This window comes from Epinephelus moara, chromosome 5, assembly GCF_006386435.1.
Source record: "Epinephelus moara isolate mb chromosome 5, YSFRI_EMoa_1.0, whole genome shotgun sequence".
Taxonomy (NCBI): Eukaryota; Metazoa; Chordata; class Actinopteri; order Perciformes; family Serranidae; genus Epinephelus; species Epinephelus moara.
In genome coordinates, this window is record NC_065510.1 from 33,945,780 (window position 1) to 33,959,099 (window position 13,320).

General features: G+C 39.8%; 2 protein-coding genes across 2 annotated transcripts in view; one reads left to right on the plus strand and one right to left on the minus strand.

Moving 5' to 3' along the window:
- evpla (envoplakin a) overlaps window positions 1-7,212 on the plus strand; it is a 21,655-nt gene extending 14,443 nt beyond the window's left edge. The window contains exons 15-22 of the mRNA XM_050043541.1: window positions 430-599; window positions 878-1,016; window positions 1,134-1,327; window positions 2,046-2,196; window positions 2,310-2,393; window positions 2,954-3,061; window positions 3,153-3,245; window positions 3,388-7,212. Of these exons, the coding sequence (XP_049899498.1) occupies window positions 430-599; window positions 878-1,016; window positions 1,134-1,327; window positions 2,046-2,196; window positions 2,310-2,393; window positions 2,954-3,061; window positions 3,153-3,245; window positions 3,388-6,783 (4,335 nt within the window). The 3' untranslated portion in view covers window positions 6,784-7,212. The remainder of the gene's footprint in view (window positions 1-429; window positions 600-877; window positions 1,017-1,133; window positions 1,328-2,045; window positions 2,197-2,309; window positions 2,394-2,953; window positions 3,062-3,152; window positions 3,246-3,387) is intronic.
- Window positions 7,213-8,175: 963 nt separating this feature from the next.
- Window positions 8,176-13,319, minus strand: ten1 (TEN1 subunit of CST complex). The gene is made up of 3 exons (XM_050043566.1): window positions 13,096-13,319; window positions 11,919-12,076; window positions 8,176-8,931 (listed from the first exon to the last, which is right to left on the minus strand). The coding sequence occupies exons 1-3, from the start codon at window positions 13,185-13,187 to the stop codon at window positions 8,789-8,791; spliced, it is 393 nt and encodes a 130-aa protein (XP_049899523.1). The 5' UTR covers window positions 13,188-13,319; the 3' UTR covers window positions 8,176-8,788.
- Window position 13,320: the final 1 nt, after the last annotated feature.

The window sequence follows — 13,320 nt, forward strand, 5'->3', positions numbered from 1 at the left end:
TTAGGCTAGTCTCCAGGGAGGGTGGGTGACGGTCACAACCACGCATTATGGGTATAAAATACTTGACTGCAAGATTAACAGTGCATCAATCTTCACAAGAAGCTTACACCCTTTTGTGGCGCAAAGCTATGAAGACCAATGCAGACAAGTAGGAAAAAAAATAAAAAATAAAAAAAAATAATGTGTTTCTTTTAAATACCCTGGTATACCGTGATAATAATAATAATAATAATAGATTTTATTTATAACGCACTTTACATTTGAATACAAATCTCAAAGTGCACAGTACAAAGGCAACAATAACAATAAAAGCAACAATAACAGTAAAATCGAGCAAAAGAGCAAAACAACGTGATACCGCCCAAGCCTAGATGACACCCTACAGTAGTGAGTGCAAATATCTAAAGTGTCTACATGTGTCCCTTACAGGAAGCTAGCAGGGCTCTGAAGGCTCTGGAGCAGCAGAAGCAGGCAGCTCAGGCTGACCTGCAGCCGCTGCTGTCCAAAGATCCCAGCAATTCCGCACTGCCACTCAAACTGAGCGCTGCCAACAACAAGGCTGACAGCATCGCAGAACTTGCTGATCTTTACACCAAGAAGTAAGTGTAGCCTAAGTTTTGTTTGGGAAGCCGTATTTTTGCAGTAACGTGATGTAAGGGTTTTTGTCTCTAGTGAAAATATGACAATCCCTGTTTTAAACAACAAATTCAACTTTTCCCTATTATTTACATAAAAGCATTAACACCTGTCATATTTTATAGGCATACATCTGTCCACCTTTGTTGAGCTCTGCTACTGAACTAAATAATCTCAGTACATTTATCAATGTATTCATGTATTCATGTATTTATTTATTTATTTATTTATTTATTTTCAGAGCAAATGCATCTCTCAATCTGGAGAGGCAGATTAAGAAGGTGGATGGCCTCGTCTCTGGGTTTGAGAAAAATCTGAGTGACGATGGTCCAATCCCTGATGTGCCAAATGCAATCCAAGCCCGTGCTGATGACCTTCAGGTGAGGAAATCTGCATTTAAAATCTAACCTCTACCACATAAAAGGGGATTCTCTTTCACATAGATTTAACTTTGATCTGACAGATTTCAAAATGCATGTCTCCTTTGCTGTATTCAGTACCAGCGAAATGCCGTGGCAGCGGCTCAGGACGACATGAAGAAGCTGGGTCAGGATCTGGAGACCACAGAGCAGCTGTGCAGCTCTCTGCAGCAGGGCTACCAGGAGTACTGCCCTGACATCCCACGCCAGAGAACAGAGGTCAAGCAGCTACAGAATCGCTACACAAATGTGGCCAACCAGCTGAAATACAGGTGAGAATTAACACTATGAACAAATCAGGTCAAACTGGTCCCCAAAGGAGTCGCAAGTTAAAATATGAGAGGAACATATAAGAAGAGGAACAAAACATATTACAAAATTACTTTTGCTTTGAATTAAACCCTTTTTTTTAATAATCATTTATTTATTTTGTGAAATCCAGATAATTTTGACTCTTCAGCCCTACAAAAAATATTCAAATGAAACAGGGACAGTCTTTGACAAATATGCATTCCCTAGTGGAGTGACACTCAACTTAGGGCCCATGGGCCAAAGTTGGCACACGACAGGGGTGTGCCAACCACTTTCTAATTTACAATGAAAATCAGTTGATTCACATTGGGATTTTTGTGTACTGATTGTAAATAAGGTGCATGCTTTAAAAAAAATAGCATCAAAATAGAGCTCTTTTGTTGTTGCTTCGTTTAAAAAACAATTATCATTGCCAATAAAAGGATTATGTTGATCGTTATTTTGCAGAATTTTTCATTACATTTAAACTACATACATACAGTAGCATACATGAAGAAAGCCATATCCGCTGATATGATATGGTCTGGCAGAGGTTTGAGCTAATTATGCCTCAGATATAAATATATTTTAGGAAAAGGCACAAAAGAAAACAAAACATTTGAATGTGAAAATACCATAATACAGAGCTTTTACAAAGTCAGTTCTTTAATTGTCTGTTCTATGGATTTTTTCTCTCAGAGAAAACATCTTACAAGAAGCTGCAACCAAGAACCAAGAGTACCAGAGCACGTCCAAATCCCTGAAGTCCTTCCTGGACAACCTGCCGCAAGACCAGGTTAACTACAATGATGATGTGTCCCAGGTCACTGCTAGGCAGAGCTCCCAAGAGGTGAGGTTATATATACATATGCTTTGTTCTATGTAAACCAAAAAGAAAAAAAAACTATTATTAAATGATTTTAATAACTCAGTGATTAACATCTGTTACACTTTTTACCACAGAGGGTGATGGATGATCTGAAGAGGAAGGGAGATGACATGAACAGAGTGACTGGCCTGTCTCAAGACCTGCAGAGTCTACTCAATGTAAGACTCAAATGGATTATAATTCAATGCTCTAAAATATTACTAAGAGAGTATATGGGTGATTCTAGGCATTTTATATTAAGTAAAAATCCCTATTGTTACCATCAATTATGTCACCATTTTATCACCTTTTTAATTCATGGTTTTTCAAATCAAATATTTGCAAATAGTCAACAAATGGGAAAATAGTGACTGTATATAGTCACTATAAGATAGCAAACGTATTGTCTTCACTTAGAGACCGACTGGCACACACAGATGTCAGTCATGACGTCAGACCCCCTCTTTATAGCATCAAATGACTGGTTGTAACCAAAATTATCAGAAAAACAAATCACTTGTAAATACATCTGCATAATAAGAAATATCTAAAAAGCAAACCATGGGAAAAATTCATTTGACGTGTACTTTGATCTTTTAGTTTGGGCCATGTCTCAGTCATTAACATGGCGGGGGCGATTGAGATGTTTTGGCTTAATTTCAATGTGAGAAAATAGGCATTCTTGATTAACTCAGTAAATTACTTTGTGGTCAAAGCCTAACTCTTCACGTATGTGTAGGAATATGAGACCAACGTTGACAGATACAACAGTGCACTTGAGGATGCTGGAGCCACTGTATCCCAGAAATCTAGTATGCCCACAATGGCTGATGCCCTTCAGAGAGAGGTAACTCCTATGTTTTTAACACAAGTATGTTCATAATGTGTTACATTTATTAAAAGATCAAGGTGGCTGATGGTTTGCTCTCTTGTTACAGGAAAAAGATCTGGTCAACCGTTACGCAAAAGCATCTGCTGAAAATGCCCAACGCCAAAAACAGATGGGCTTGGCTAAGAATCTCATTGCACTAGTAAGAAACTTATATACTATATATACTATATATATATATACTATATTTTATAGTGACCTCTTCGCTATAAAATATCTTCTCCATAAAGCTATGTTACAAAACAAATCAGTGTCATTCAATTCATTTGCTTTTCTTGCTGCAGAATGAAGAGAAAGTGCAGCTGGTGGCACAGCAACAAGTTCAGCTTGAAAGCCAGCAAAGGAGTTCTTTTGAGCTAAACGGTCTGTTAAAAGACCTGGACGAAGAGAAGGACAGGAAAACTCGTGCTGAGATAGAACTGAGAACCTTTAAAGACAGGCTGATATCATTGAAGAATCGCAGAGGAGTGGAGCGCATTGAGGAGAAAGAAGTACTGGAGTACTTTCGCGACCCAAAACTGGAAAGTGATTTAGTTGATCTGCAGAAGAAACTGCAGGAAGAGTCGCTGAAACGTAGCACCACCCACACTGAGATTGAGGTGGTTAACAAGAAAATCACAACCATGGAGGACACCCTCAAAAACACTCCACCCAAACTGGTGACCAGAGAGGTGACAGAGTATGAAAGAGATCCTCAGCTGGATGTAGATGCCGCTAAGACAAGAGACGAGATAGCAAGGATGAGAGATGAAATTCGAGTGAGAGATGGGGAGCATATTCAGATGAGAACAGAAGTCACGATTCTCCAGCAGAAGAGACCAACCATCAAAGAGAGGGTGGTGAAGAAGGAAGTGGTAAAGGTGGAACAGGACCCAGAGATGGTGAAAGCAGTGCGTACATTCGAGACGGAAATCTCTGACGAGAACAACAAGATTAAGCTCATCAATGATTCAATCTTCCAGACAAGAGGCCAGATTAACGCAATTGAGAGACTGATTCCTAACATTCAGCCCAAGATCATCACTAAAGAAGTGAAAAAGATTGAACAAGACCCTGAACTCATCAATGAATCTAAGAGAATTCGAACAGGCATAGAGGAAGAAAGGATTGAAAACGACTCTTTGTCCAGAGAGTTGAAGGAGCTCCACAGCCGCTACCGAGAAGTTCAAGACTGGAAGCCAAAAATTGAGGTGAAGGAAATCACTAACGAGATCTACAGGATTGACCCAAATACAGAGATGGAGATAATGCGGCTCAGGAAAGACATACAAGACACCAACAGGCAACGTTCTGATCTGGACAGAGAGCTCATAGAGGTCACGACAAATGTGAACATCCTTCGTTCTGAGAAGCCCAAGGTGGAGATGAAGGAAGTTCTCAAAGAGGTGGTTAAGGAGGAAAGAAGCCCTGAAAATGAGAGAGAGATTCAGAGGCTAAATGATCAGGTGAACTATTTACGCACCACTTACGACTCCCTCCAGGACCAGGTGAGAGTGCTCAGGAGAGACAGAGATGAATGGAAGGCTGAAAAGTCCAAGATAGAGACCAAAGTTGTCACAAGAGACGTCATCAAGTATGAAGCTGATCCTCTGTTGGAGAAAGAAGCTGAGCGCTTGAGAAAAAATGTGCGGGAGGAGGCACAACTGCGGCGCAGCATTGAGGAGATGGTGTTTGATCTCCAAAACAACTACATCCTGTTGGAGAGACAGAAACCTGAGGAGAAAGTGGTTGTGCAGGAGGTTGTGCGTCTACAGAAGGACCCAAGGCAGTTAGCCGTGCATGAGAGGCTCAGCAGGAGCCTGGATGAAGAAGTAATGTCCCGGCGTCAGATAAACCTAGAGCTGCAGCAACTAAGAACAAAGCTAGAAGATAAAGAGAGGATCCTCAGAGAAAGCGAAGAGCGCCAAAAGAGGATTCAAGCTGAGTTTGAACTCAAAGAGATTCGACTGCGCATCACACAGCTGGAAAATGCCCCACCTCCTGTTGAGGAAAGTATTATTGTCGAGGAGGTACTGAAGGTTGAGAGAGACCCAAAACTGGAGAGGCTGACAAGCAATGTTCGGTCAGACATGGACAAGGAAACCAGCGATATTCTGCGTATCCAAAGAGACATCCGTAACATCACTCTGAAGCTTGAGATCCTGCAGAAGGAGAAGACTAGTGAGAGGACAGTATACAAAGAGGTTGTCCGTGTTGAGAAAGACCAGGCTGTTGAAGCCGAGAGGGATCGCCTGAGGGAACAGGTGTCACAGAGTAAATTTGCCAGACAGGACTTGGAAGATGAAATCAGACGTCTCAATGATAAAATCAACCTCCTGAAGGGCAGCAAATCCAGCTCTTCAAGAGAGGAGGCTACCCTCAATTCAACCATAGATAACTTGCAGAGGGAGAGGGACAACCTCACTCGGGAGCTCAGGACACTCGAGGCCACAAGACATGACATCAGCCTGACTTACCAGCAGCAGACCAAGCTAGTGAGTGAGAGAACACATATGAGCAGGCAGAGGAGCCTTAAGATGGAGTCTGATGTTCAACGTCTGGAGAGGGAGATCCTGGATGAAAAAGACAAGATCCATCAGCGCGACAGCACCCTCAGGGATCTTGTGCTGAACCTGCAAAAAGAGGAGCATGCAGAGACAAGGACCAAAGAGACCAATGTCTCCACCAAAATCACCATTCTGGATCCAGATACAGGCAAAGACATGTCCCCTTATGATGCCCTCCTGCAGGGCCTGATTGATCGTCAACAGTACATTCATCTGCAGGAGCTGGAGTGTGACTGGGAGGAGATCACTTCCTTAGGTCCTGATGGGGAGACATCTCTACTGCAGGATCGCAAGAGTGGAAAGCAGTACTCGATTAAAGATGCCCTGAAGGAAGGCCGGCTGACAGAGTATGATGTACAACAGTACAAAAAAGGCAAGATTCCCATCTCAGAGTTTGCCTTGCTGGTTGCCGGTGAGAATAAGAAGCAACCCAAGTTCAACTCACTCATCCCAAAGACCACTACAGCAGTTAACGCAGCCCCCTCAGACCCCTCCAAAGAAGTCAACCCAGTTGCTGGAGTAATAGATACAAACACTGACACCTGCTATACAATACGCAGCGCCACCCTGCGTAAACTGATTGACCCCACCACTGCCCAAAAACTTCTTGAGGCTCAGGCATCAACAGGTGGTGTCATTGACATCAGCAATGGTCAGAGATACACAGTTCACAAGGCAGCATCCAGAGGCCTCATTGACGAAAGTCATCTCCAAAGGCTACTCAATGCACAAAAGGCCTTTACTGGTGTTGAAGATCCCATGACCAGAGAGTGTTTGTCTGTGGGAGAAGCTGTTCAGAAAGGCTGGATGCCAAAGGAAACTGCCATGCACTACATGGAGGCACAGCATCTGACAGGAGGACTGGTCAATCCTGTTAATGGCCGCAGAGTTAACATCTTTGATGCCCTTGGGTCCAAAATGATCGACAGTGGAATGATGAGGGAGCTGCAGGCCGAGACAACCTACACCAAGGATATTGTTGACCCAATCACAAAGGAGAAGATCAGCTACAAACAAGCTCTGGATCGCTGTAAGAAAGACCCAGTGTCAGGCTTACCAATGCTACCCGCCTCCTCCAAAGAGTCTGGTTACACTCCAACGTACAACTCAACTAATAGATATGCAAGATTCTAGATATGTTTACAACATAGTTGGAGTTATCTGTTCTGTGGCGTGCTGTGGTAAAACATGTACTATTAGATTATGGGAAATCCATACATTAATTACAATATAGGCTACATTTTGACTCAGGAAAAGTCTTCTACTGCAAAGCTTTCTATCTAGCCAAAGTGATTGCTGCTGTGTTGCCTTTGTTTACCAAACATGTCTGATGTGGGCAGATTTATTTTTGATTTAATTTAAAAACAGAGAATATAAATGCAGTTTATCTTTGATATTATTGTGTTATTAAGGATACTGGGACATGGTGCAATGCTTTTACAAAGATTGATTTGACTCTGTATTACTCATGGGCTATCCTTGACACTGTTGACTTTAAACTCAATCTTGTTTGATACTTTATGAAGAAACTAATATCAATAAATTTAAATTATAACGGTTAAAGAGCATGGACTTCATTATTTCACTTTCACTTTCAGTGCTTTGTGTAGTCTTTATAAATAAAATGGTTTTCAATGTTTAATTTCAAGAACAAAATACCACATTCAACCTTATTTTAAGAACCCGGTTAAAACATGAAATATGGGTGGCTTTTACCACAGCTTCCCATTTCATGCACCTGAAAGGCACCACATGTGTGCCAGGAGGAAGAGGGTGTGTTCCTCAACTGATCCAAACAGCAAATACTTGGCACCGCTCCATCTATACCCCTTTTCCATCAACACGGAACGGGTTCTGTTCCAGTTCCTGCACCTAATTTTGAACCATTCGGAGCATTTCCACCAAAGATAATTTGGTTCAAAACCCAAAAGGTTGGTTCACAGCTTGAACCAAAATTTATGGGTTTTTCTTGGTCTGAAAGCGAAAACCGTGATGACATTAGTGGGTGTGTCATAATCTACAGGTTGGCAAAAGATGAAGTCTTGCACATAGTAGTCTTCTACTTATCATCAGTACTGTAGTTGGCCCATGTTTGGTTTTTGGATAAAAACAAATATCTGCATTAACAGAAAAAAAAGCTTGCAATCCGCCATCAGGAATTACTGTAATGTTTACCTCTACTGAGCATTGTACAACATCCTCCACTGATGATACACGGAACCGAATCACGAACCGGAGATAATGTAGTGGAAAAGAGGTACCATTGTACACAAGCAGGCTGGTTGCAAATATAACCCATTTAGAACTTGATGTAATTTCAAGGATGCATTTATTCATTAATACAGTGGGTCCCAACCTTGAGGTCTGGACCACCAAAGGGATGCCAGAATAAATCTGATGAAAAGGTTAGAAAAAAACTTCTTATGCTTTTTTTTTTTTTTTTTGAGGTAGCACATACTTTCACCTCTTTAGGCCTCTTAAACTCCTTCACATGAAAATGTAAAGAAGGTAAAAATTACAACCACACTAGGGCTGCAGTTGTTTTTATTATCATCTACCAGTTGGTCTACGAAATATGAGAAAATAATGAAAAATGACTGGTACAATTTCCCAAAGTGCTAACATTGCTTTTTTTTCCAACAGTCTAAAACCATGCCATCATGGTAAAGAAAGAAAAGCAGCAATCTTCAGCAATGGAATCAGAAAACACAGTATAAGGCATTTTTGCAAGAAAAACAACAGTGACAACTAATCAGCTCTAAAAACTGTTCCTTGCTGATCATATGGACTAATCAATAAATAGACTAATCACTACTGATCTACTAGTAATAGTCCACATTAAGGCCATACTGGTCTGAGAGACATGGATAAAAAATAAGCACCATTCATAAGTAATGTACTCATACCATCACTACTACTCATATCATTTAATCTGTTCATTTGAGGCTTTAATTGTCAAATGGCAAACCCCAGGACTAATAAACTGTACCGGTCAGTGGTATACAAGATAGTCATACTAACTTTTAAATGTTTTAGTTTAACAATGCTTCAGTGCACTTTGGCAAACCGCTCCAGAGGCAGCGCTGTAGTCCTGATAGTCAACAAGCACTCTGGGAAACTTGATGAACAGAGACCCTGATCAGGTTGCACTTGCAGCATCACCCTGTTTACTCTCCCTCTCCCTGAAGAAGCTCCTTTGCTCATTGATGGCTTTCTGAAGAAGGGCAACGTTTACACCATCAACACAGTTCAGCACACGGGCACGGACCATCACACCAACACCTGTAAGACAAGAGGATGCAGATGAAGGCAGGTGATTGCAGCAAAGAGTGCTGGATGTACAGTATTTAAATAAGTCCAGTGATGAAGATTTAATAAAATCTCTGAGAGTGAAATTTAAATGAACATGGTATTTAAAGAGCTAAAGAGTTGTGACTTCCAGGTTCTATTTCAACCACCAAAAATTAATAGGCAGATAGATGTTTAATACTATGGGCCAGAAGCAGGAAACAATATACGAACAAAGTTTCTCTTAGTTTTGTTCGTATCCATGATTTGTTCTTATTTTGTTGGCACCCATTGATTTTTGGGATTCCTCAACAATTTCTCTTTTTTTTTGGTCTTCTCTGAGGTAAGGGAAACTTTACGAGTTGTCAGGAACACTCTTACCAAAATAAGACAAAAACATCTAGTTTTCAAAGTTCATAAATTGTTTGTCAGACTCAAGGAAACATATTTTTTAAATGTGAGGAACATAAAAATGCATGACTATCATATACTCAAATTTAATCTCATACCACTTTCTACTTCTACTCCACTACACTTAAGATGGAAATATTGTACTTTTTACTCCATTACAACTATTTGATAACTGTATTTACTAGTTACTTTACAAATTTTTACACATAAACCATTTAAATATACACAACTGCAGTGTGTGTCTGTTCCACGTTTTTCTCCTCACTGACTTGGTCAATCCTTGTGAAATTTGGCACAGTGGTAGAGGGTCATGGGAGGATGCAAATGAAGCAATATTACATCAATTGGCCAAAGGGGGGTGCTATAGCAACTGATTGAAATGGCAAACTTTGAATGGGCATATCTCATGCCCCGTATGTCATAGAGACATGAAACTTTGCACAGAGATGCCTCTCCTCATGAGGAACAAATTTGCCTCAAGAACCCATAACTTCCAGTTATATAGATTTCCGCCATTTTGAATTATTTGAAAAACACTTAAAATCGATCTCTTCCTGGAAGTTTGACCGATCTGCATGAAACTCGGTGAACATAATCTAGGGACCAATATCTAAAGTTCCCTCTTGGCAAAAGTTGGAAAACTTACTAAAACTGAGCTTCTATAAGGCAATGAATATTGCGGAGGGCGTGGCTCATCACATAAAGGTGTATAACATCTCAAGGGTTTCACCCATCACCACGCAACTTTGTAGGCATATGACCACACATAATCTGAGGGGACCCCTCCATTATTGACCCCATCAAACAAAATGGGGGCGCTAGAGAGCTAATTTCTTATCTAGGCATAACTGCCACAGGACAGTGAAGCATGACAGGAAGGATGGGAGAGAGAGAGAGAGGAAGGAAGACATGCAGCAAAGAACGAAGGCCGGATTCCAACCCCCACCGCTGCAACAAGGGCTAGCCGCACCTTTCCCATGTGAATTACCAGTGCGCCCCACTTTTAAGTCAATACAACATATAAACACTTTAACTATCTGCCTTTCAATGTGCTACCTCAACTACTAATGTACAGTTTTAGCCCACTAACTATCCCACTATTGGCAATGGTACTACTGTACTACTGTCAATAAATCAATCGTACTATCAAATTCACAAAAACTCTGTTCAGTTGACTATTTAATCTGCAATTTCCTGACCTGTATCCCAAACACACACCATATGGAACTGTACGTGGGCAACTGTGCACTCAATGGGTATGGACTAGTTCTAATTATTTTGATTTATTAAATTGAAATCTTTCTGCTAATACTAAAATACATCCTGTACTTACATACTTTAACCTCAGTAATATTTCAATGCAGGACTTTTATTAGTACCAAAATATTTTTATGGTGTGGTATTATAAGTACTTTTATTTAAGTAAAAGATCTGAATACTATCTCCACCGCTGCTGCTGACACTGAATTTACATCTTTATAAATGATTTTGCCACTGCTGGGTTTTTGGTTTCCGTGTAACACCAGTACTCACACTTTGGAAAATCACATTTACTTTGTTTAAGATAAAGTAACAGTGAGCTGAATTCACTGCTGTACAAGACTTCTTCTTACAGCCCTTTTTAGGTAACATCTGTCCAGTTCTTAAGCATGTGTCTTTGCACACAGCACAACACCTGCCCTTATATGGTGCTTTGGGGGCGTTACCTATGCTAACAGATTGCTTATCATCAAGTGGCAGTCTCATTCAGTTCACCAGGGTAAGAGTGGATTTGGATTAAGAACATTTGCTGCATCTGGAGTTGATTTCTCTTATTTTTTCTATTAAAAGAAAATTAGGGGAAAATATAAGTAGAAATTTAGGAATGGAATTTAGGCCCAATGTTTGATATCTTAACCCTGAATCCTGTAAGGTTGAATAGCCTCTGTGTTCTATAACATTTCAATTTAGATGTTTTTTTTTAGGAAACTAAACAGTCCACTCAAAAACTGTTTTTTAAATTACTACTGCAACTGTATCTGCTTTTAAAAATCAATTAATAAATGAATCATATTCATATAATATACTGTATACTGTACATTATTTTCACATCTGGTGATATTACTTTCAGATAATATCCAGGCCTAACATTGGACCCTCACTTTAAATTTGATTAATATGCTAAAAAAAAAAAAAATAGTAGAAAGTCAATCAGTACACTTTCAGACTAATCAGAGACTATCTAACATTTGATGCAGCCAAAATGTATATGCATTCAGTGATTTTCTCACATCTTTGTTACTGTGTTACCTCGTGGTCGCTGTTCCTGTAAGATCAACAAAATGCAGCAGGACATAGTTTTGATGATGTTTTAGGTCTGGTATTTTAAAGGCCCTTTAGGGACAGGCATTGGAAATTAGCAGTAGCTATAAATGCTGTGATACAATGCACTGGATAATTGTTGTGCAATTTTCTACACATAATTTGTCCCTATCAGATAAATATTAAATGAAATAGTCAGTCAGTTTCTTTTTTGATTAATGTGCGGATCCAAGAAAAAACAGGAGCTGTTTGAAAAAGTCTTTCCTTACCCTCAGCATTTTCAACCTCACCCAGGACCATGTACTGGGCCCCAATTATTGGGTTAAAAGGCTCCACAAACAGGGTATGGATGATGACGTGGTGCTCCTTTGAAGCATGCTGAGCTGAGAGTGTAGCCCTGGACTCCTCAGGCTGGTAGCAGACAAGTCTGGAAAAAGTGAACAGCAAGGTTTAATGATAAAGTCAGCCCAGATTATACAATTGTATCGTTTAAGGTGTTTTCTCATTTATTCATCTGATTTATATGATCATCTTAAATACATGTTGCATTATTACAGATTAAACTACCCAACAATACGTAAAGTAGAAACAATTAGGTCCAGGATGACCGGCTACCATTAAAACACTGCTATCATGTTAATGCTATATTAATAATACTCTGATAATATCATGTACAGTAATAATAATAATCTGATAGTGTCTGCATAAACAGTACTTTCATTTCTATTGATTTACTTATGTAGCTTTCATTTTATTGTCGTGTATGACAAAGAAAAGCATCAAATTCTCACATTTAGGAAGCATGAAACCAGCAAAAGTTTGGCTTTCTTTGCTTAGGAAAATAATCTAAAACGATTATTCGATTATCAGAATAGTTGCTGCTGATCAACTGATTGATTAATCAACTAATCATTGCAGACCAGGTTTAAAACCTGATGTAGTTCAAAGTACCTAGATTTGTAAAACTTGGACTTGTCTAAGGACTGTTTGGTACCCAGCCTCAGATCTGTGACAGGTTTATTCTATTTGGGACAACAAAGAAAGGAAAAAAAGTATTATTTCATTGCGTTTCATTTTATTTTTATTTTCTTAATCCATACCTCTGAATCATAAATGACTGTACTTAGACTTGACAAGCCTGGATTAGACAAACAAGGGGTGGCTGGAGACCGTTTAACACATAGTTTCAGATTTGTGAATAACTTATTTGTGAAAACAGGGGAAAGGGTGATCACGCCACGTTTTCTGTATCCTGACCACATTAGGTGAAATAATGCTAAAAAATGTAGGCCATGCCTGACTGCTACTTCTGACAATGTAAATGTAAACAATCTCATTAAGCAGAATTGTCTTGTATCAAAATTGCAAACAAAATAGAAATGTTGTTTCCCAGTCAGAGCTCCAAAACTGATGTGAGCCTGTGTGTCGGAAACAAACAAAACCCACCTGCCAAACACTCTCACTGATTCTCCTTCCTGCACTGCTCCAGAGTTTACTTCCCAGGGGAAGTGAAAAACTGCAGCAGCGGGAAGCATCATGGAAATTAAAATGAGAAGTAGTGGGAAATAAAAATGAGAAGTAGCAAAACAACGTGAGGTAAATATTGAGGAAGTCAATACCGCGGTGTCACATGACTTGTCTCCTCCTCTCCGCACCTTTCTGCGCCTGCGC